The sequence below is a fragment of the Ammospiza caudacuta genome, chromosome 21, assembly GCF_027887145.1.
Source record: "Ammospiza caudacuta isolate bAmmCau1 chromosome 21, bAmmCau1.pri, whole genome shotgun sequence".
In the NCBI taxonomy this organism is placed as follows: domain Eukaryota; kingdom Metazoa; phylum Chordata; class Aves; order Passeriformes; family Passerellidae; genus Ammospiza; species Ammospiza caudacuta.
Genome location: NC_080613.1, coordinates 10,305,684 through 10,330,355, shown reverse-complemented (window position 1 = coordinate 10,330,355; position 24,672 = coordinate 10,305,684). Strand labels below are relative to the sequence as shown.

General features: G+C 56.8%; 1 protein-coding gene across 1 annotated transcript in view; it reads right to left on the bottom strand.

Moving 5' to 3' along the window:
* The window catches only part of RGS3 (regulator of G protein signaling 3), a 71,075-nt gene that overhangs the window by 18,107 nt on the left and 28,296 nt on the right, over positions 1–24,672 (bottom strand). The window contains exons 14-15 of the mRNA XM_058818485.1: positions 21,572–21,612; positions 9,165–9,287 (exon numbers count right to left, since the gene is read on the bottom strand). Of these exons, the coding sequence (XP_058674468.1) occupies positions 9,165–9,287; positions 21,572–21,612 (164 nt within the window). The remainder of the gene's footprint in view (positions 1–9,164; positions 9,288–21,571; positions 21,613–24,672) is intronic.

Here is a 24,672-nt window from a genome sequence, read left to right as displayed (position 1 = left end):
GCTTGTAGCACCTACCAACCGCGGCCCCTGAGCTGCATCCTGGGCTTGTAGCACCTACCAACCGCGGCCCCCGAGCTGCATCCCCCGGGCCGGGCGAGCGGCTCCTCCGCCGGCTGCAGCCCCCATGTGCCCGCGGCGGCGCTCGGCTGCTGCTGCTGCTGCTGGCTCCGGCTCTGCCCCGCTGTTATTAATGGCCGTGTCAAGCGGCGGCTGAAACCGCCCCAGCCTCCCCCAGACGCGGCTCACTCGTGCCCCCCGTGCTATTTCTGGCTCTGGCGGCTGTCCCCGGAGGTGCTGGTACCTGCTGACAGCAGCGCACGGCCGCTGTGCCCTGAGGAAGGGCCATGCATCACCCTCTGCTCCTCCTGCCCTGTCCTGCCCCCGGCGACACCGAGCAGATATCCCGGTGCTTCCTGCTTAAGGAAATTCTGCTGCAAGTTCGCTGTTCACGGGGTTTTTTCCCAGACTGTTTTCTGTGGCAAAGTGACGGCTCTGGAGTGGGGGATGCCCTGCAATGGGGAGCTCTGCCCTTGGCATCTCAACCTCTGTGAGCAGCTCGACCCCAACGGGCAGGGACAGGGAGAATAAACAGGCAGGATGGTGGATGGTGGATGGTGGATGGTGGATGGTGGATGGTGGATGGAGTCCATCCAGGGGACAGCCCATGTGTGACCATCTGCCCCCTCCCTCTGCTCCTGCAAGGCCAGGGCCTCTCGTGGCACCCCCATGCACACCGGGCTGGGGACCCGGCCCCAGTCTGGGCATTTCTCCTGCTGGGATTCCACTTCACTGACAGAGATAGTCAAGTGTTCTTATGGTTCCAGAGAGACAGCAGAGTGAGGTGTGTGTGCACAGCCACTCCCAGACACATGCTGGTTTTATCTGCCCCACAGCCACCCCTCACTGGCGGGCCCTCACCGCTTCCTGCTTAAGGAAATTCTGCTGCAAGTTCGCTGTTCACGGGGTTTTTTCCCAGACTATTTTCTGTGGCGAAGTGACAGCTCTGGAGTGGGGGATGCTCTGCAATGGGGAGCTCTGCCCTTGGCATCCCAACCTCTGTGAGCAGCTCGACCCCAATGGGCAGGGACAGGGAGAATAAACAGGCAGGATGGTGGATGGAGTCCATCCAGGGGACAGCCCATGTGTGACCATCTGCCCCCCCTCTGCTCCTACAAGGCCAGGGCCTCTCGTGGCACCCCCATGCACACCGGGCTGGGGACCTGACCCCAGGCTGGGCATTCCACCTCACTGACAGAGACAGGAAAGTGTCCTGATGGTTCCAGAGAGAGCACAGTGAGGTGTGTGTGCACAGCCACTCCCAGACACGTGCTGGTTTTATCTGCCCCACAGCCACCCCTCACTGCTCCAGTGACAGCCTGAGCTCAGCTCTGCCCCAGCACAGACTTTGGGCACACACACACGTCCCCTGCTCAGCCAGCTGCAGCCACCTGAATGCTCCTGGGATGAGCAGGACTGTGCTGCCTGTTCTGCCTCACAGGCAGCCACAGCTTTGCAGTGGCACAGGCAATGTGGAAGCTCCCTGGTGTCACTGGACACAGAGCCGAGCTCAGCTACACGTGGTCACCATGGACAGCAGTGACTTGGCACAGCCACCCCAAAGCTGTGCCCAGCTCCCATCCTGCCTGCACTGCTGAAGGGAGATGGGCCTGGGGGTTTGTGCCTGTTCCCCCTCTGAGGCCACCTGGCTGGCTGCAGGAGTGTGGGACACAGGATGTCACCACACCACCCGCTGCTGTGGGCAGGATACAGCATTGTGGGGGGATACAGCTCCTGAGCAGGCTCCAGCTGCTGCCTGCAGCCTCATCACTGCAGGGCAGGTGCCGGGGGACCCAGAGCTGTGAGATGATGTCTGGGTCATAAATATCCCTGGCAGTAAAAATCCAGAGTGGTGGGAAAGGGGGAGGAAGGAGCAGATCCTCTCACTGCCATCAGCCCACAGAACCCTTTCCCTTCCGTGCTGCTCAGCAGGAGAATCTGCAGCTCTGTGGGCAGGGCAGAGCTCTGTCCCCTGGGCAGGGTGAGGGGGGTGATAACCACAGCCTGATGCATTCAGTCACTGCAGATCCACTGGGAAGGACTCATCCCAACACCACTTACACAGGACCAGAGGCTTGTGCTGGAAGCTGTTCCTGTGCTAGCAGAGACCACTGGAAGGAAACATCCACCGGGAGGAGAGGACCTGGCAGAGCAGCTCTACTGTGACTGCCTCCAACAGGACCATGGCCAGAGCCACACACAGGAGGGAGGAATCCCAAATGGTCCCAAACCCAACTCTGGTGGCTCCAAAGGCACACACAACCTTCATGCAGTGCTGCTGGCAGGCCTTGCCCTGCTGCTGCATAGGAAGGTGCTCGTTCAGGGCAGGACACCAAGCCTGGTGGAGGGCCACGGTGCCACAGGGACAGCATGAAGCTGTGCCTACCAGTCCCACACCACTCTGGGCATCACCACCCAAAGCCCCCTGGAATTTTGAATAAATCCTTTAACTCTGCAGAGATATCAGGGTTTGGATAACTTTTGCATGAAGTTATTTCAACTTGGCTTCAAAGTCTGCCCAGTCACACGCTCACAGTACTCTGCCATGCCCAGGGGGAAGAGAAGGAGCAGCCACCCGAGGCAGGAGGGGTTTGGGCACAGGCAGGAGGGGTTTGGGCACAGAAGAACAGGGCTCCAGGCTGGCAGGCTGCAAGAAGCACTTGCAGCACCTCCATTAAATCACAGCAGCTCTGGCTCAGAGCACTCAGCTCTGCCCACCCTTGCAGATGATCTCACCCTGCTCAGGCGCCGCTGCTGCCAGCACTTTCCCCTTCCCAGCCCTTCTGGGGATGGCCAGGAGCAGCCCTTCAGGGTTTGACACTGCCTCTGGCCATGATGGAAGCGCTGGCAGCTGCTCCTGCCCGGCTGCCCTGAGCCTTGTGCTGCTGCTGGGGGTGAGGGGTGTGGGCTGGCCAGGAGACATCTGCCCCAGGAACCTCTGGGAGAGGGGACAGCCCTGCTCTGCTCATGGCTCAGGAGCACAGCCAAGCAAAGGAACAATCCCAGGGGAGCTGTGGCTCTGGGCCCCTCTGCTCCCTTCCTCCTGCCCCTGCCTCGGGCACTGGGGCCACTCAGTGCCACCAGGAACGGCACCAGGGCTGGCAGCGAGGCCAAGGGGGCCAGGATTCAGTGACCCAGGGCTCAGGGAGGTGATAAACAGATCAGCACCCAGCCCAGCATCCCATCCAGCCCACAGGCACAGCCCAGCTCCCGGGGCCTTGGGACGTGTCCTTGCTATGGAGGCTAGAAGCCAATGGATGTGCAGCTGCTCAGCCTGGAGTAGAGAAGGTTCTGGGGAGAACTTAGAACCCCTTCCTGTGCTTAAAGGGGTTCCAGGAGAGCTGGAGAGGGACTTTGGACAAGGGCCTGAAGTGACAGGACAAAGGGAATGGCCTTAAGATGAAGGATGGCAGGGTTAGGTCAGATATTAGGAAAAAATTCTTTACTATAGAGGTGGGCAGGCCCTGGCACACAGTGCCCAGAACAGCTGTGGCTGCCCCTGGATCCCTGGAAGTGTCCCAGGCCAGGCTGTATGGGGCTGGAGTAACTTGGGATAGTGGAAGGTGTCTCTGTCCATGGCAGACGATTTTAAAGATTCCTTCCAACCCAAACCAGTCTGTAGCTCCATGACTGTTTAAGGAGGGACAGCTTCCTCCAGATTTTAAATGGACAGAGTTGCACTGGAGCCTGACTCAGAGAGGAAGAGCATCTCTGGTCCCACATCCTCACAGATCCATGGAGCCTTTGGCCGTCCTTAGCAATGAGTTTCCCCAGTCCAGGATGAGAGCTGCTGGTGGAACAGTGGAACAAGACTTTGTTTTGTTTTTGTGACCTGGCTGCACGTGCTGCCAGCTGATCCTTTGTCCCTCACTGGGGCAGAATCAGCCTCAAGGTTTCTCCCCTCTTTGAACCCCCTGACAGCACAGTTAGGTGCTCAGAGGGTATGGCCAGGTTCAGGTTGGCCCTCCAGGTGCTGCTGTGCTCAGCCTTGGCCAGCCTCTCGCGTTGGTGTGTGGCAGGAAAGGCTCTGGTGAAGCTCCAGTTTTCCTGCACCCTTGGCCATGTCCTGCCCCACAGCAGCAGATGAGCAGAACCCCCTGGAGCAGATGGCACCCATGGGGCAGCAGGTTCCCAGCCCAAAATGAGAAGACTTTGGCCAGAAACAAAATCAGAAGGTACAAAATCCTCCCCTCCTTCCCCATCAAAGAGCTGATCACACTCTAGCTAAACTGCTCAGAGACACAGGGAGGAACGGGGCTGTCCACACTTGTCCCCAAGTGTTTGTCACACCCCAGGGCCTGGTGCTGGACTGTGCACTGAGGGCCAGGAGATGCCCCAGTGCAAGGAGAAGGGATTTACTGGGACAGGGGGTGCCCAGGAGCAGGGATTGTGGGGGGACAGCAGGGTGGGGTGCTCGGGATGAGGAAGAGGAGGCAGGGGGTGGCACAGGAGAGGGGTGACCCCTACTGAAGCAGCCGCAGGTGCCCTCCCAGCCCTGGTTTCAATCAGCCCTCCATCACACACTGTTTGCTTTTGCCGACAGCTCATTTACTCGCACTTGTCAAGCACGTTGTAAATAAGTGAGAGAAACAGCCCTGCCCTTCCTGAGCAAGGCACGGCCAGGAAGGGGCCGGTCCCCCCGCCGCTCATTCCCAGCACCGGAGCCAGCGCTGCCAGGAGGGGCCGGGTCATCCACGCTGCTCCCAGCAGGGCTGGGAAAGCGCTGAGCATCCACCACCGCCCTCGGGAAACAAGGGGAGCACCCGTCCTGGACTCCCAAAGTCCACGCCACCGAGTGTCCGTAATTATTTAGCTTAAGGATAATCTGCATCTCTCAGATACAGCCAGCCATCATCTCCGAGGTAATCTCAGGTCACGGAGCCAGAAGGGAAGAGTAATCAGCCGTTCTGAGTGTGGAAGACACAAAGAAACAAGCAGTGAGAATCAGACGGTGGCAGCAGGTCCGTCACACACAGGGGGGGTTGTGCTGTGTGTGGAGCTTTACTATCACACACAAGGGAGGTTTGCTGTGTGTGGAGCTTTTCCATCACACATAGGGGGGCTTTGCTGTCTGTGGAGCTTTTCCCTGGCAGCCACAGCAGCTGGAGCAGCCCCAGCCCAGTGCCTGCCCTGCCCCTGCTCTCTGCATTTGCCCTCTCTCCCTTCAGCCAGGCTGAATCTCCCCAGCTGGTGCAGCAATGTGAGGGGAGCCCAGCGCTGATGGTCAGCACCCGAGCCAGGGTTAACGCAGTTAAAGCACAAAGCTGCTCCTCTGTAATCACATTGCCGAGGCTGTGGTTCCTGGCAGCCCCAGACAGCCTCCAGGCTCCTCACAGCCCCAGAGGGGAAGGTTTGCTCCAAGATGGGGATGTGTTTTAGAGGGACTCGCTCAGCACAGTCACAGGGCAGGGGCAGCATCCAGAGCAGACCTGGGCACAAGGATGAGAGGGGGAAGGCTCTGCAGGTGCAGAAAATCCCCACAGGGCAATTCCTGAGCTGCTGCAGCCACCTGGGTGGGTTTGCAGCTCAGGGGAGTTCAGCCAAGTCTTACCGTGGAAAGCAGAGCCCCATTTGCAGCACATCCCTGACACTGACATCTGACACCAGGGACAGACAGCTGGACCACAACAGCCACGCTGTCCCCAGAGCTCCTCCCGCCCTGACTCTGGCAGGAAAAGCCCACTGGGAGCAGGGCTGGACTATCACAACTGCATCCCTCATGGATGTCTCTTCCTCCATCTCCAGAAGCAGATGCTGCATTTGCTCAAGTCCCCCAGAAACCAACAGCTTTGCTCCAAACCCAGCTCTGACAGCAGCACTGCCAACACAGCCCCTGCAGGGCTCATCCTCCTGGCCTGACACCATCCTCCCTGGGGACACTGCCAGGGGCACTGCCAGAGGCACTGACAGCTCTGCAGAGCCTGGCCCTGAGCCACCTTCCTGCCCTTAGTGCTGCCCTGCCCAGGAGAGCTCAGGGGGGCCTTGAAAAACAGGAGGCACCACCCCAAAGCCCCAAATCTGTCTGATATCTGCACAGCTTGAAGGTTGCAGGCATGGAGGCTCCTGAGGAGCTGCTCTGTGCTCGGACAGTGTCCCTTTTCCTGGCTCCAGCACACAGCTGGCACATGGCACATGGGCTGTGCTGGCCCTTCATCCCCACCCCACAGCAAGGCCCACATCCCCTTGGCCAGACTGTGGCCACAGCAAAATGAGCTGCCTCTTGCTGAGCTGCAGCAGTTTTGAAGGCTTTGCAAATCAGATTCCTGGCCAGGCTGATATTTCCAGCTTAATTTGTCTGTTCACAGAGCACAGACACTGGGCTTTTTCCCTGAATAGCCCTAGTATCAAATGACCGGTAAGCCAAGCTAATGGATCAGTTCTCCCTTGCAAGAAGCAGCTGATTTTCCCAGCTCCTGTCTCCCAGTGCTCTGGCATCCCCAGAGAGGTCTATCCTGAGAAACCAGCCTGGACACAGCCCCAGCTGCAGCTCTCCCAGCTCAGGCTCCTGCCCAGCCCTGTGTACCCACACTGCCCCAAGCACCCTCCCTGTCCCCTCAGGATCTCCTTCCTGCATTTCACTGCTCCTTCTTGCAATTTACACCAGGTTTGCTTTAAAATTGCATCCTGGGCTCTTTACACCTTGCTGGGACGGAAATGATGCTTTAAACTCAATTTACAGTGCCTGGTAGTTGCTGTCACACTCCTTTTCTCCCTCCTGGCCCCACACCCCAGCAGTGGGATTTCCATCAGCTTTGGCAAGCCAAGACAAACCCCCTTTGTCACGACTTTGGAGGGCCCATGATGGCTCTCCACAGCACCCAAAGAACACCCTCTTGGCTATTGAGGCACAGAAAAGCTTCTGAAAGAGATGTGATGTCCTCTGGAGCACTTTTTCACCTGTCCAGTGGCCAGGTTCCTTCCAGAGCTCAGGGAGCGGAGGCTCCAGGGCTTTGCTGTGAGCACAGCCCCACACCCTGCCATGGGCTGGGCAGGGCAAACAGCCCCATGCCCTGAAAGCCTCAGAGCCCAGAGCTCCTGCCAGGATGGAGCCCCAAGCTGCCCCTTTGAGATGCTCAGATTGGAAATGTCCCTCCACAGCTTCACCCTGGCTGGTCCCCAGCCCGAGGCAGGATCACAGCCAGCCCAGCACAGAGCTGGAATCAGTGGGTTCCAGCAGGGCCCAGTGCCAGCCGGGTGCCCCAGGGCCAGCAGAGGTGGCCGCGCTGTCACCTGTGTGCATCAGCGGTCCGGGGCACCCGCAGGGCGGGAGCTTGGGCTGGTAACCAGGTTCTCAGGCTTTGTGCGCTGCTGTTGCTATTTTAGTCTGCCTGAAACGTGCAGGAAAAGGAATCCGGAGGCTGTGTCTCCCGCGGAGCTGTTTGTGCTGACCCACTTTGGGAGCTGCGGAGCCGCAGCCACAGCGCCGGGAGCGGGGCCGGGCAGCGCCGGCCGGGCCGGGCCGCGGCTGCGGGAGGAGCCACCGGCCTGGGCCGGCAGGGGACAGCGACCCACACGGGGAGGGGACAGCCACCCACACAGGGACAGCAGGGGACAGCCACCAACATGGGGACAGGGACCCGCACGGGGACGGCCACCCGGCCTGGGCCAGCAGGGGACAGGGACTCACACGGGGACAGAGACCCGCCCTGGGCCGGCAGGGGACAGACACCAACACGGGGAGAGGAGGACAGGCACCCACCCACACGGGGACAGCCACCGGCCTGGGCCGGCAGGGGACAGGAACCCCCACGGGGACAGCACCAACACGGGGACAGGGACCCACAGAGGGACAGCCACCGGCCCGGGCCGGCAGGGGACAGCCACCAACACAGGGACCCACACAGGGACAGAGAACCACACAGGGACAGCCACCAACACGGGGACAGAGACCCACACGGGGACAGCCACCCGCCCTGGGCCAGCAGGGGACAGGCACCACACGGGGACAGGGACTTACACAGGGACAGGCACTCACATGGGGACAGGCACCCACACAGGGACAGGCACCCACCCAGATGGGGACAGGCACCCACACGGGGCAGGAACATGGGCCAGAAGCTGCTCCACCACCCTACACCAGCCAAGGGAGGGATCCAGGCATTTTACCCCCAAAATCTTCATCTGCAGCACTTAAAGCTCCTCAAACACCCCACACAGGGGTTTCTCCTTTCCCAGAGCAGTGCCACTCTCCAGGGGTTTCTCCTCTCCCAGAGCAGTTCCACTCTCCAGGGGTTTCTCCTCTCCCAGAGCAGTGTCACCCTCCAGGGGTTTCTCCTCTCCCAGAGCAGTGTCACCCTCCAGGGGTTTCTCCTCTCCCAGAGCAGTGTCACCCTCCAGGGGTTTCTCCTCTCCCAGAGCAGTGTCCAGCAATCCAAACCCAGCCCCCAGGACACAACAGGACCCAGCAGAGAGTGCCACACAGCTCCGTGGGGCAGCCCTGGCCCCAGAGGAAGTGGTTTAGGGTGTTCACTGCACCCACAGAGGGCAGGCAGAGCCTCAGAGCCCTGCTCACACACATTTCTGTGCCAGAGCTGCTGAGACAGCGCTCCCGGGCCAGGCTGGAGCTCCTCAGCGTGGGAAAAGTGCTGGGGCTGCCTTGCTGGGCATGAAAAACAGCACTGCCCAAACAAGCCCTCTGTGCATGGAGCACATCTGTGGGGTCAGAATCAAACACCTGAGCCCACCCAAGGGCACAGAAGGGGCAAATCTCTGCCCCAGTGCCCCCATCACCTCAGCCTTTACATCAGCACCCAGAGATCCCAGCTTGAACCTCTCCCTCTGTTCTCCATCCTGCCCCAGAGGCGAGCTCTCAGAGCAGGCTGGCCGCGGGGTTGTGGAGCCTCAGCTGTCCAAATATCCAAATGCAGATGCTGGGAGGTGTCAGCCCAGCCTGCCTCAGCTCCCAGCAGATGCAATTGCAGCCACTGCTCCCCAGGCAGGGCAGGAAGCTGCAGACACAGCAGTGCCTGAACACAAACTCCCTGCTCACCTGGCAAACAAAGAGCCTCCTGCACACCCTCCTGGCAGGAGCATCCCTGACAAAGCCCCCCAGAGGCAGAGCCTGCCGTGCTCCAGGCAGGAATCCCCAGCTCCCGTGGCTCTCTTACCTTGCTCTCCGTAGGAGCCGCTGCCGGATGTTGCTGCTTGGTGATGTTCTCAGCCAGACACCAGCAGATCCTCTTCTTCTGCTCCTGGGAGTAAGCCTCCAAACTTAATAAGCACTCCGACTTCTGACGTAAAGGAAACACAGGCAGGGAGAAGGTCATTAGCTGTGTGTCACAGGCCCTGCAAACTCCTCTGTCCCCACACAGCACAGCAGAGCAGGGGACAGCTCTGAGCCCTGTCCTGCGCCCTGGGCACAGGAGAGGCAAAGGCACTGGAGATCAGCTCCCTCCAGGGACAGGGAGAGTGCTGCAGGGGAGCTTCCATGGGCAGAGCACAGGCAGTCCTGCACCCTGTGCCACTGCAGGGGAAACCGAGGGTGGAAATTGCTCTTTGCCATATGCAAACATTAATGAGGCACCAGAGCATGAACTGGTGAGAACGAGAGCCTTTGGGCTGGGTGGGGCTGGGAGGAAGAGCTCAGGGAAGCTCCAGAGCAGCCTCACTGTCCTGCTGCTCACTGAACACCAGGATGAATCTGGGGATAAACTTCAGAGCAGCCCCCATCCTATTCCTCGTTTAACATCAGGATGAATTTGGGGATAAACTCCAGAGCAGCCTCCCCATCCTGCTCCTCACTGAACAGGATGAATTTGGGAATAAACTTCACAGCATCTTCCCCATCCTGCTCCTCACTGAACACCAGGACCAGAATTTAGGGATAAACTTCACAGCAGCCTCCCCATCCTGCTCCTAACTGAACACCAGGATGAACCTGGGGATAAACTCCAGCCTCCCTGTCCTGTTCCTCACCAGGATGAATGTGGGGATGAAGCTCCAGCTCTGGTCACACACTGTCTGTTAGCAACATGCAACAAGGAAGGAATTAAGAGAAATGATGAGAAGTCATCCCAGATGAGCCCACCTCCTCTTGTGCCCTTCCCTGCACACACTTCTGTTCCTCTTGGACAGGTTTTCTTTGGGCCAAATCTCACTCACTTAAGGAACTTTTTGACCAAGTCCCCTCAGCAGCTGTCTCCCAGCCCTTCAACTGCTTATCTCTCATGCTAAAAATTAAGCATTATAACATCTGCTGCCTGCTGGGATTTTGCACGTTTCACTTTATCAAGGGTCCAGAAATGCCCAAGGTTGGATCATCTCCTTAAGTGGCCAGAGGGGAAAAGAAAAAAAAAAATTAAAGCACAACTTTAGGACAGACTGCAAAGAAAGGAAAAAGAATCGTTCACTAAGGGCCATAAAAAAGACCTTTTCTTTCCCCCCAGAATTTCCTTCGAGAAGGGCAGGTCCCCAGTAGCTGGTTTTTCCCAGAAAGGTCAGAGAGAACCTGCAGCTTTGTGACTCCAGAGACATAACACAGCCAGAAGGGGAAATGCTCTTTAGTCACACCATTTAAATCAGTGTTTGCATTGGATGGGAATTCATTCATGTTCCATCCAAAATCCCCTGAAGTGGTAAATAAACCAAGCTCCCACATCACCTCCTGGGAAAGAGGGCTCTGGCTCAGTCCTTGCCCCTGCAAGGAGACTTCCATGAAGGAGAAAGTTTGAGCTTTCTTATGCCTGGACATCCCCACACTTATTCCTACAGGTTTTAACACTGAAAATTCCTTCTCAGGCTTCCTGAGCACAATGGGAATGAGCAGAGGTTTGGGATTCAGGGACATGAAGTGGTGGGGCTCCCCCTTGCCCCCAGATCCTGGGTGGCAGTGATGATCAGAGCATCCCTGGAGTGTCACAGTGAGTTTTTCCCATCCTGGATGTCCCAGTCTGTCCCAGTCCCACACCAGCAGGTCACCAGGCTGCACCACTGTGACACCCACTCATCCCTAGGAATCATTCCCACTTTAGAGGGGAGGATGGGCACCCTTTGCTGGGATGGAATCCAGGCTGGCATTTCCCTGCCCCACACCTGTGGTCAGCAGAGAACAAAGCAGGAGCTCAGCAGAGCCCCAAAGCCCTGGGGAGCTGTGAGGAGCCCACCCTGGTGCTGGAATTGCTGCACACCCCCAGCCCTGCCAAGCTCCCGTGGCTCCCCTGGAGCCAGGCTCAAAGCAGCTCCAAGGACATCTCTGTGCCCTGGCTGTGACAGACACAGAGCTCACCTAGCCCAGCCCTGAGCCCCTCCCTGATTCAATTACAGCCCATCTCTTTGATTGAATTTAGCACTCAGCCACACTCAGCTCCTGCTGGCTGCTGAGAGCAAAGTGTCCCCTGCTCCCCCTGCTCCCCCTGAGCTGCTGCAGGCTCCCCAACCTTGGCCACCCAGGAGTGGCACAGCCAGGAGAGCACAATTCCCTCTGCTCCAGAGCTCAGGGAAAGGCAACCAGCCCAAAGTGTGCACCAGGTACTGTGGGCAAGGCTGAGGGGGCACATGAACAGCCAAAATTGCATTTATCCAACATAAATGCACCACAGTGACATTTAACCTCTCCAATGTGCATTTCTCAAGGAAAGAGCTCTGGTTTTCCCTCTCCCATCAACCTGCTTGCCCAAAAGCTTCACCTGGAGACTGGGGAAAGCCCAACCTGCAGGGGCTGAGCACCCACAGGTGCCTCCAAACCCAGACAAAGCCCTTTGGGATGCAGCCAGATGAAGGGTTGGGTGTTATTTGGGATAAAACTCGTGTCCCTGGAGCCTGGTCCAGGCTGGGTGCTGAGCTGCCCACCCAGGGGAGGCTGGGGAGGGCTCAGGGAGCTGTGCCTGCACACGCTGCCCTGGGAGCTGGGAACAGCCTCCCCTGATTGTTTTCCTTCAGGGAGGCTGCTGCTGGCCTGCCAATATTTACAGAGAGAAAACAGGGTTTGATCTCCAGGGCTGGGAAAGGAGGATACAGATGGTGTGAAGGGGGCCTTTGCCACCAGATAAAGGCAGCGACTGGAGTGGCTGCCAGTGGCTTTCTGCCTGCCTTCCCACAGTGACAAACATGTTATTGCAGGTGCTGTGTGCTCAGGGCAGTCCCAGCACCCCACACTGCCCAAGGGAGAGCAGCAGAACACAGCAGGTACTGCAGAGAATGGCCCAAGCCAGCACCAGCCCCAGCCAGGCCCTGCCACAGCCAAGGATGCTCTGCAGGAAAAGTTCCTCATGCTCCATGGGAACAGCTCCCCCAGGCTGAGACCCAACCCCACAGCAGCCAGGGACAGGTCTGGCCATGCAGAGCTCCTGCCTACCCCAGCAGACAGCACACAAGGAGGGGCTGTGCACTCTGCAGCCCATAAATCATAAGAGGAGCCCCAGAGAATGGCAGGAGCCCCCAGACCCCACACCCCGAGCCCCTGACTGCAGACACCCCTCTGTGCAGGGCCCAGCACACACTGGGGCTCTGTGTGACACTGCAAAGCTGAGACGGCACAGGAATGAGGAGCCAGACTCAGTCTGACACCTCTGGTGCCCTGAGCTCAGTGCCCAGCAGAGCCCAGGGCTGTTCTCACACCACTGTCTGTCCTGGCTGAGTGAGGGACACATTCCCAGGCTGGGAGGGAGGGGTCATGTCACACAATCACAGACTGGTTTGAGGTGCAAGGGGCCCTAAAGCCCATCCAGTGCCACCCCTGCCATGGCAGGGACACCTCCCACTGTCCCAGGTGCTCCCAGCCCTGCCCAGCCTGGCCTTGGGCACTGCCAGGGGTCCAGGGGCAGCCACAGCTGCTCACAGATGCAGGGATGCTCTGGTGCTCCTTCCCGGGGCTCTGTCCCCAGGCTGGTGGCAGGGTGCTTTGGGGACAGGCTCCCAGCCCAGCCCTGCCCTCCAAGGCTCAGGGTTCGGTCCTGGCCAAGGGCAGCAGAGATCCCAGAGGGGAAGTACCTCGGAAACTGCTCCAGACTACAATGGCTCCAAATCACAGAGCAAACCTTCCCAGGGAGAAAGAGCCAGCCCTGGGAATATCCTGTGCACAAAACAGGGCACTGCTGCCTGCTGACTTCATGCTCCACCAACCAAGGGCTGCTGAGAAAGTTCTGTTTGCTCCCTGCTGGGGGAGTGGGGGGGGACCAGGGCTCTTCCTGTGCATTTTGGACTGCTGGGCACACTGGTGAGGCCCAAAAACCAAACCCTGGCACTAACAGCAGGGGCCCTGCTAGAGCTGGGATGCCCAAAAGCTGCCAGGGGTTCTGCAGGAGAGGATGTGCATGGAGATAACACTGGCAGGACACAGCAGTCCCTGCAGTCTCAGCAGTCTCCCCATGCATCTCATGCTCTGGGTCTTGTTTCTGGGAGCACTGATGATGGCACAGCCTGAGGGTGAGGATGCCACATCCCTGGAAGTGTCCAAGGCCAGGCTGGATGGGACCCTGAACAACCTGACCCAGGGAGAGGCATCCTGGCCATGGCAGGGCTGGAACAAGATGGGCTCTAAGGTCCAACCCAAACCATTCTGTTATTCTGGGGTTCTCTGTTAAACCTCCAGGAGGAAAATCAGCCTGAAGAACCTTTTCCGCCCCCTGTGGAGCAGCCAGTGAGGACACAGGGCTGTTTCCCAGACCAGGCAGTTGTGTTTAAGTGGCTCATCAGGTAAAAGCCTTCCCAGGAACCCCTGAGAGGAGCCAGGCACGGAGCTCCCACTGCAAACACTGCAGAGAGAAGGGCCAGCATCTTCCTGCTCTGCAGATATCCTTTCCTCCCAGGGAAGGGGACAACAGCTCAGAGCTGAGTGGCCCCAGCAGCACCAAGCTCACCCACCCAGGCCCAGCACAGCCCCAGAGCTTCCCCAGAGCTTTCCATGCCTCTTTCCTGGCACAGCCCCAGGGGCAGAGAGCTCCAGCCTATGCAAACAGCCCCAGCCCCCCTGAAATCATCACTCTGTGCTGTCTGGGCCTTTTTAAAATCTCTCTAGCACTGTAAATGCACCATATCAACTCTTCTTTTTGCCAACACCTGGGAAATGTGACCCCAGAATTAAAGTTGGGGGGGAAAACCTCACTTTTTTGTTATCTCAACACTCAGGATCAAGTTGAGCTGTGTGAAGATGCACAAAACCAGGAGAGCAGAGTGTCCCTGTTTATCTGCTCCTCCAGCTGGGACACCAGCACTCCCTGCTCTGCTGAGGAGCTCTGAGCTGGGAGCTGGCAGTGCCCAGGAGCTGGCAGTGCCCAGGCTCTGGGTCGTGCCAGTTTGGGCTTTCTGCCATGGTGTCACCCAACATCTGAGCCAGGGAAAGCCCCCAGGCCAAGATGGGAAGCCCAGGGTCTGTCTGCACAGAGCAGCAGCCTGGCCCCAGCTCCAGAGCCACTGCCATGGTGTCCCAGCTCCAGAGCCACTGCCATGGTGTCCCAGCTCCAGGGACATCCCAGGAGACAGCAGGGCCAGGGGGACATTGCACTGGAACCTGGGGCTGCCGTGGGATGCTGGGTTGGGCAGAGTGGAACACCTCAGCATCTGGGGCAATCTGCACGTGGGCTCATGTCACAGCATCCCCAGAGGGGCTTCTCCACAGGCTGGAACTGCTCTGACCTTGCCTCCCTGCAGCTGCAGCTGGGACTGCTCAGCACCACCCAGACAAATGCAGGGGCTGGGACCTGAGGGCCTTTGGAGGGGAAAATGGAAAGCTCAGTTCAGGAAAGAGTTAAGCTGCTGCTGTGAGTGTGACATGGCACAGGGACTCAGTGTCCAGCTCTCAGGGGTGGCTCAAGGCTTGGGGAACCTCTCCAGCATCCCAGGAAGGAGCCATGGAGGAAACAAAGGCAATGCCAGAGAGCAGGAAAGGATTTTTCATTGGGTGACATCTCCTGGCCACCAGCAGCAGAATGGAGCACAGGGAGTCCCCCTTCCCCTGAACAGGATGGGAACAGAGGTGCACAATTCTGTTCTCTCACAATACTCATGTCACAGAAGTGGTGAGAGCAAGGAGTCTCCAGGCTGTCTCTGGCCTGGGAATGATCCCAGCCCCTGCAGCCCTGCCTGAGTGATCCCAGCCCTGCCTGCAGTGCCTCCCCCACAGCCCAGGGGATCCTTTCCCTGTGCAGGACAAGCTGATCACACAGATTACAGCCACAAACCTGACAAGCATCTTCTCCTGTCCTCTTGTGAGTGAGAGGAAACTGAGATACAATTCCAGCAGAGCGCACAGCCCATTTCCCACACAAAGGCTCACCTCCACTCCCTTCTCACTGAACAAATTCCCCTCAGCTTGGGCTCCTAGCTTTGATGTCACCCCAGCCCTGCCCTTTTGCCCTGTCCCTATCACCAAACCATCTGCCCAAGTGCCCTCTAGGTCTGCCCAGACAGTGCCCAAAATGCTCCTTGCAAACTCTGCTGATGATGTGTCCAGAACAGCCAGCTCCAAATTACCCAGGTGTTTAAAATCTGCCAGAGTGTCCCTGAGACTCGTCCTTGGTGCCATCAGTAAATTGCTTTTCCCAGCATTCAGATTTGCTGTTTGGGGACAGAACCTGGGCTCTCCCTGACTCCTCCCTTTGGGACAATGCCACATCCCAAAGGGCACCCAGTGAGCAGAGAACACCTTGGGAAATGAATGCTGCTGTGGAATCAGCTGGGCCATGGATGGAGAGAGGCACAGTACACAGGCTACAGCATTCTGTGATCCATTTGTCCAAAGCATCCCCTGGGCACACCTGAGGGTGGGAACAGGAGCAGGGATGTGCCCACACAGAGCCAGGCTGCTGAGCAGCTGTGGATCCCAGGATCCCTGGCAGTGTCCAAGCCTGCCCAGTGAGTGCCATCCCTGGCCATGGCAGGGCTGGGACAAGATGATCTTTAAAGTCCCTCCCAAGCCAAACCAGTGTGGGATTCTCTGATGGCCAAGGTGGGGGACAGTGGCATTTCACTGGCACTTGTCCAGAGGCTCTCCCATGCAGGATGGGCATGTCCAAGGCAAAGCCAGCTCAGGCACAGAGTCACAGCATCAATTTGCTCAGCTCTGGACGAGTGCTCACCACAGCAGCACAAGGAGTTGCTGCTGGAAGGATTTTCTGTTTCCCAAGAAAAACTCCTGTGTCTGCAGATGAAAACTTCCAGAGGAAAAAAAAAAAAGATCAAAATTGCCAGTGCTTTTCAAAGGAAAAACTTACTGAGCTGTTTGGTTTTAAGTCGATTTGGTCTGAATATGTTGGGTTGGAATCAAACACTTGTAACAATGCATTAAACCCCTGACCTGCAGTTTCCTCTCAGCAGGATATTTCCGGAGCAGGGAAGGGTGTGAATGCAGCCCTGGAGCACACTCACAGCTCCACACAGCTCCCTCTGAGGCTGCCCATTCCCAGCAGGCAGCAAACATTCCCTGCTGACAGCTTGTACACATCCCATGAGGGGTGTGTGTCCTGCAGGGAATGGGGAAAATGCAGACAAACTCTCACATCCCAAATCCTGTGGGGTGCAGAAATGTGGGTCCACACTGAATCCCAGAAACCCAGACTGGTTTGGGTTGGAAAGGACCTTAAAGCTCATCCTATTCCACCCCCTGCCATGGCAGGGACACCTCCCACTGTCCCAGGTTGTTCCAAGCCCCATCCAACACTTGGGCATTGCCAGGGATGCAGGGGCAGCCACAGCTGCTCTGGGCACCCCTGTGCCAGGTCTTGCAGTGCCCAAATCAGCCAGAGGCTGTCACAGGCAGGGGCTGTTCAGCTTCAGACTGTGCTCTTTGGATTTGAAATCCTGAAAAGAAAGATGGCCCAGGGCAGGCCTCAGTGCTCTGCCAGGAGTTTTTAACATTTCAGCTGGCAAATAGAAAATTAGAGGAGCTGTAATGGCCATAAACTGAAACACCAGGAGTTCCACCCAACATGAGGAAGAGCAATTCTCCATGAGGGTGGCAGAGCTCTGGAACAGCTGCCCAGGGAGGGTGTGGGGTGTCCCTCTCTGGAGACACGTGGACACCTTCCTGTGCCACCTGCTCCAGGTGCCCCTGCCTTGGCTGTTCTGGGACTCTGTGATCCCAGGCACACACTCAGGCATTCTTGAGATGTAAAGGTGCCACCTCCACCTCCAAAATCCTGGCTCATGTCTGTGCTGAGGCCATCACAGCCACCAGAAGGAACCAAGCCCCACAGGGGACAGCTCAGTGCAGAGCCTCCCTCTGCTTTCACATCCTTTCCAATCCCATTCTACATTCAGCCTTTCCAGGATGCCAAGTGCCCCTCCAGAACCGGGTCCATGTTCACTCAGGATCTCCAAACCCAGCAGTTCTCACCTTGCAGAGGCTGTAAAACAAATACCCTTCATGCTGGAACCCACAGCAGGCTCTGCAGCTCCTGCTAGCTCTGCCTGCAAACAGCCACACTGCCCAGGGTTCCAACTCTGTGCAGTGATTTATTACACACAATTAGACAGGATGAGCAGCAGAAGCTTTTTTTGTGACACTTCCTGAAGGTTGGAATTTTCTCTCTTGTTTATAATAAATTAAGGAACTCACAGGTATTAGAACATACTTTCGTTTTGTAATGTGTCAGATCCAAATGCAAATCTGTGACCTTATGGGTCAGAATATTACTCAGAAACCCTCAAGATGAGCAATAGCAGGAGGCTGCAGCTCAAGGCTTCAGCAGAGAGCTCTTCCTGCAGCAAAGGCAGTGGCAGCCCTGCCCCGTGGGCTCCTCTCAGCTCTCAGCCTCACTAAACACATTAGTGCTCATTGCAGATGATTTGTGGGCAACAAACAGCAGCTCAAGAGCTTCCTCCGACCTCCCAGCCCATCACAGCAGCACAATGGATGTGTCTGCCCAGCCCAGGGCGACAGGAGCCCAGCTGAGAGCGGCCACAAACCCCCCTGGGCCACCAGCAGCAGGGACAGAGCCAGGAGAGGCTCAGGGCACACAGAGCCAGGGATGGAGCAGGTCACGATGGGGAGAGACCCCTGAGGGTGACACAGGGCCAAAATGCCATGAGAGCTCACACATCCTGCCCCATCCATCCTCATCCCTTCCAGCTGCCACGGGCTGGGCAGCCAGGATGTCCTGACCCCCCTAAGGAACCTGAACATGTCCCCAGGGCACAGCCAGCCCCTCAGGGCAATCCTTGTCCCCAGAGCACAGCCAGCTCCTCTCAGGGCACTCCCTGTCCCCAGGGCACAGCCAGCCCCTCTCAGGGCAATCCCTGTCCCCAGAGCACAGCCAGCCCCTCTGCAGGGCAATCCCTGTCCCCAGGGCACAGCCAGCACCTCTCAGGGCAATCCCTGTCCCCAGAGCACAGCCAGCCCCTCTGCAGGGCAATCCCTGTCCCCAGAGCACAGCCAGCCCCTCTCAAAGGGAATCCCTGTCCCCAGGGCACAGCCAGCCCCTCTCAGGGCACTCCCTGTCCCCAGGGCACAGCCAGCCCCTCTCAAAGGCAATCCCTGTCCCCAGGGCACAGCCAGCCCCTCTCAAAGGCAATCCCTGTCCCCAGGGCACAGCCAGCCCCTCAGGGGAGCCCATCCTTGCAGAGGCTGTTCCCACAGCCAGGAAGGAGGCTGAGCTTTTCAACAGGGCAGAAGAAGGTGCCACAAGCAGAGTGTGGCACCCACTGGACACCAGAGCTGCCAGGTGCTGGGGAGAGCTGCACTGGGATGGCCCAAGGACTGCTGCAAGTGCCACTTCCCAGTGCCCAGCCCCAGCCCTCATCTGAGAGCAGGCCCACTGCAAAAATCACCTTATCACACAAACCCAGCCTCCCACCAGGCCAGAAAGGGACCCACAGCCTCCCCATGGACCCCTGCAGTGTTTCTGTGAGAGCCAGCCTGCAGGGACGCCTCTGAGGGGACTGTCCCCTCCCAAGCCTCCTGGTGACACCCCACAGGCCTGTAAGCAAAGATCTGCTCCCAAAATGTGAATGCCAAAAAGAAAAGAGAGATAACCTGAAGGAAATGCTCTTCCTGGCTTCCCTGCAGCAATCAGATGCTGGAATGTTCCCATCCTTTCACTCTCCACCTGGGGCCAAGGGCACAGCCCCTGTGCTGCACATCTGGGGGGTTCCTGCTCTCCTGCCCCATCCCCAGCCCTGCAGCCCTGTCCCCCCTCCCTGTGGCTCCTGGGGAGGTGACCTGCAGCTCACAGGTCACTGCTTCCCAGAAGAGACGTCTGAGAGAAGTGTGCTGGGAGAGCCCCATGCTGCCCAGGCTCACTGCTGACTCACAGACACATCCCCACCTTGTTCCCCTTTCAAACCCCAATTTCTCATTGCTGGAGAGCCCCAGGGCACCCACACCTGGCAGGTTCCTGTCCCCTCCACCTTGGAGCCAGCTGCTCTCTCTGGCCAGGACACAGCAGCAGCCTTGTGTTAGGAAGGATGAAAGTTTGACAGGAAAGTCTCACAGATTTGTGTGCTTGGCAGAAAGATTTTTAAACGTAGAATCTGAAGAAGGAATAGAGATGGAAGCAAGTTTTGATATAGAAGAAAAGAATTGCTGAGCCAGTCTGACTGGATAACCAAGGAGGCAAAGGGTGTGTTAGTTAGAAGGGGTTTTTATGGCTCAGAGCAAAGGAAAAACCCACCCCAAACAAGAAGATGTTTTTATCAAGCAGAAAGAGAGCACAGGCAAACAAGCCTGCTGATGTAGCAAGTAGAAAAAAGGTCTCAGAATTTTCCACTGCAAGAAAACTGAAAAACAACTTCTAGCTTAAACTGTAATGTACAGACTTTTAGTGATTGGAGAACAGTAACATGAATATGGTCATTACAGTAGTTATGATGGGCTATAGATAATAGTTAAGGTATAGATTGGTTCTACTGTATTAAGATGCTGAGCAAAGAAAAGTCTATAATGCATTGTAACCAAAGCCAAAGGGTCTCCAGGCCTGCCTGCAGCTGGAGCTGACAGCTGTGGGCACAGCTCTGTCACCCACCACCCTGGACTGCTGTAACATCCTGGATGGAATACACTGCATTTTGTATACAATAAACTGCATTTTGGATACAATAAACTGCATTTTGGAGAGCCCCTGGAGTTTCACATCTCTCATTTCAGCTCTTACAGCCATGGGGCTGGGAGGGAAGGGTGGCACAGGGCACACCCTGCTTGGCGAGGTGCTGTCCCCAAGCCAGGGCTGCCCAGTGTCACCTCAGAGCTGGGCTGGCAGTGCAGGGGGGATCACCCAGCCCTGGGGTCCAGCACGTGGCAGAGCTGCTGGGAAGCTCCACTGCCCTTGTGAGTGCCCCAAAGCAGCCCAGGAGGAGCAGCCAGGGTTTGCAGAGTCCCACAGCGTGGCCACTCCAGAACTCTTGAAATCTGTGGGGGAACAGGAGGTGGGAAAGCAAAAACCTCACATTTTCTATCCAAGTGCTTCACTCCAGCCACAGCAATGCCAGGGATCTCCATCACCAGAGCTCTCACAGCCAATTAGGCCCTCAGAAGAGAGCCCAGCCCTTCATTACAGCCTGACAAAGACACTCTTCACATCTCAGGATCTCATGAAACACAGCCAGCTCTGTTTTGGTCACTTCTACTTAGGGGCACTGAGCTTCTAAACCAAACATCAGGCTCTGAGTGCATTTTTCCAAGTGCCAGAGAAATGCAGGAGAGGCTCATCCAAGCACCCAGCCCAGCCTGGCTGAGTCACAGCCCAGCTGTCCCCAGCCCAGGGTGACATTGCCTGGGACACACACTGAGCAAAGCCAGGGGAGGCTCAGCCCCTGCCACAGAGCACAGAGCAGACAAGGAAGGAAGGAAAAGGAGAGGAGTGCAGGATTCTGCAGTGAGTCGTGCCCTGGCCCAGCTCCAGCCTCTCAAGGTGAACAACTTCCACCCTGAGCATTTGCACCCAGCCCTCACAATGGCTCATTATAGCACAGGGCTGCTCAGCAGTGTTTGCCTTTCTACTCTGTGCCCTGGGGAGCTTTCCCAGACCCACCTTCCCACCTCAGAGAGTGCAAGGCCTTGAAAGCAGGAACACAGCAAAGTCAAAAGCAAAAAAAAACCCCATGGCCTTCAATGGTTAGGGAGGTGCAGTGAGAACCAACTCTGCACAGTCCTTGATTTGACAAAAGGGACTGTGCCAAAGCCTTGGTGACTCCAAAGCTGCTTAGAGCACTCTGCCACATGTGGGTTTACAGCTGTGATTTTGCTTTCACACTGGGCTTCCTTATTTTATTTGAGGGCTCCAAACCTGGATGTTTGAAGACAAGAAAAGCAAGGTGCCTAAAAATAATGACAAAACACTTGGCAAAGAAATCTGCCCCCAGGGGTAAGAATCCTAAGAGAAAACAAAAGTGAGGTGTCTCAAGAAAGATCCACAGGGAGAAGGGATAAAGAAACCTGTCCTAGTGCTGCCCAAGCTCCTTTTAGCAGCTTCTTATTCACATATTCTACAGCCATTACATTTCTTTTCCAGGTTTCTGGCAAATTCATTTAAAGAGAAGTTAAAATCAATTTTTTCAGTGCTCCTTGCCCAAGAAAAAGGATCAGAGCTGTCAGTACCTGCCCAGCTCTCACTGGAAGGTTAAAGTGGAAATCAGCAGCACTCACCTCTGCCAGGTAAAGGATGCAGAACTTGCGATCTTCTGAACCTGCAGGGAAGAAAAACCAGGATCAGGGCGAAGCTGCAGCTGCATTTCTGCAAGAGGAACCACTGGCAGAGGAACTGGCTGAGAGACAGCCCTGAATGAGTGCTTGTTGTCCCCAGTACCAGGCTGTGAGCTGGGTGATGTATGTGGCATCTGCCAGGGCCGGGCACGGCGGGGCCCTGCGGGGGCTCAGTGCCCTGGCAGGGATCCTCCCGGGGTTCCTCCTTTGGAAAGGGTTTGCTGCATTCAGAGGCACTGCAGGCCCTGCTGCCCAGCCTGCCTTGGCACCTGCAGCCTGTGGGAGCGTCCCAGGGGCTGCACAGGTCCTGCAGCACCCACACAGCCACCCTGGGAATCAGGGATGGGTGTCTCCATCCTATCCCTGGGGGCACTTTGCTCCCAGGAGGACTCACAGAGAAACTCCTGTTCCTGCATCTCATTCCCAGCTTCTTGCCCCAAGTCCTGGTGGTCCTGGGGGTCCTGGTGGTCCTGCTGTCTGTCCCAGCCTCCCCCAGTGCCAGCAGCTGGGGCACTGCCTCTGCAAGGGCATGGAGCCAAATCCCAGAGCAATGGGAAGCAGCAGGATGGGGCAGGGGCAGGAGCTCATCCTGCTCCTTTGGGCTGAGGACAAACTGCCCAGCATGGGGACACCAAGGAGACCCAGCCAAGGGATCCTGGAGGTCCAGCCTTCCCTGCACCCAACCAAAAGGCATTCCTGAGGATTTACCTGGCCCTGGTGTGTCCCCAGCCTCGAGGGAAGCCAGCTCCAGGCACACACCAACCCACAGGAGGACATGGAACTGCCCAGGACAGGGTCACCTCAGCTCTGGGCAGGACATCCCATCTCCAGAGCAGGACATCCCATCTCCAGAGTAGGATCTCTAGGGCAGGACATCCCATCTCCAGAGCATTACAGCCCATCTCCAGAGCAGGACAGCTCATCTCCAGAGCAGGACATCCCATCTCCAGGGCAGGACAGCCCATTTCCAGAGCAGGATATCCCTCCTCCAGGACATCCCATCCCATCTCCAGGGCAGGACAGCCCATTTCCAGAGCAGGACATCCCTTCTCCAGGAGCTGGCTGGCCCCTCCACAGCAGCTCTGCCCTTGGCAGCACCGTGGGGCTGCTGCTTCCCTGACCCTCCTAATGCCATTATCTGTGCCAGCAGCTCTGGGCTGCAGCCTGGGCATGGCTGCAGATCCCACTGCCAGTGGTGTCAGCACAAGCTCTGCTTCATTTCAGCAGCCTGAGCTGCTGGATGGGAACAGGCTCTGCACAGGGCTGGAAACACCCTGTTCCCTGGAGGAAAACAATTCTCCTGCTGCAGGCAGCAGCCCAAATGTCCAGATAAGAGCTGTGACCCGCTGAGGGACTCGTGTGCCTCTTGAGTCACTCCCTGGGCACGTGAAACCCAGGAAGAACTGGCCTGGAGCCCTTTGCTGGGTGTCCATTCCAGCTGTCCTTTGTGGGGTCACAGCTCTGCTTCCACTGCCAGCTTCACTTTTAATGCATTTTGCAGGATTTGGGCTGGAAAATCCCTACAGGGACACCAGGACACTGTGTGACAGTGGCTGCTGGAGCCCAGCACCACTGGGAGTGCTGCTGTGGCCCTCTCAGGTGTTCCCAAAATCTTCCCTGTGCTCCCCCAGGGCTGCCCCTCCAAATCCTCATTCCCAGGAGGGGAGGGTGCTGGATCCTGGCAGCAGGAGCAGCTGGGCCTGGCTGGGAGCCCATCCCTCACCCCTGCACACAGACAAACACCCACTGCCCCCATGGCAGTGCCTGAGTGCTCCCAGCCCCTCTCCCATCACTCCCAGCAGCATTTGGAGCCCCTCACCCTGTGCTTTTCCCCTTGGGAAAGGCAGAGTTTGGAAGCAGGATCTGTGCCTGTTGCTGGCACACCATGAGCCCACCATCCTCTCCTGCTTCTCCTGAGCTGGGCCCTGCTCTGCCCTGCCCCAGGACCCCTCCAGGCTGACTGGCACGGCAGGTCACAGCACATCCCAGCTGTGTTTCTTCAAGAGCTTTAGCCAGGTTTTCCCTGATGATGTTGCTATAAATACATATTAAAATATTGGCTTTTTGCAAATATTAAAATGGATTTTATATCAGTAGTGTTAAAGTAACTTTGTTATAAATATACAGTTTTTATTTCTGTTGTTAATTAAGCTTAGACATACTAGTGAAATAGCTATACTTGCATTAAACTGCCTTCTTAGATGAGATAACATTCAATAAACATATGAAGAAGACACCTACTACAGATGTGCCAACTATCAGCATTCACCATAGAGTGTCACAGTGTGGACCAAGACCCAAAACCTAGAAATAATAAAAATAGACTAAAACCACAACCAAAAAATACACATACTCTTAAAAAACAGATTCGAGGAGCAGATATGCTAAACAATTCTTAAAATATGTAAACAAATTTAAGGAAAAGTTTACTATGCATAAGGGTCTGTGAATATGCAAAGGGCTGATGTAAGTAAAAGGTATTTAAGGGGTATTCCCAAAGATAACACTTAGATGCCAAGATGCACCCAGCCTTAATAACCTTTGCTCCATGGTCCTTGTCTCCTATTGTCCTTTATTAAACTTTTTACATTTTCACAGAAGAGTGAACGTTCTTTTCATAGTGTGAGGATCCTCATAAAGAAATATCCTGTTGGAGTGTGCCAGCCCAGGGAATGACCCTGCTCCCCTTGGGCCTCTGGGGATTCTTTCTGAGGTAACAAGTGATCCTGACAAGGTGCAAACCCACCAGAATTAAGTTCCCTTTCAAATTCCTCTCCCCTGAGCTGTGAATCCTGGCACCAGCAGCCTCCAGAGCCAGCAGCTGCTGTTCCTGTCCCTCCAGGACTCACTGCCACACATGGCCCAGCAGGACACACAAAGCAGGGGGCCAGTCTGGGCTAAGGAATGGCTCAAATCCCATTTTTTCCGGCCTTTAGGGAGAGCTTCAGTAATGCACTGGCTGCCCATCCCAGCAGCTGGGCTGAGGCAGGGCTGATCCCTGGCAGGGCACAGGGGGAGGCTGGAGGGCAATGGCAGAGCCAGGC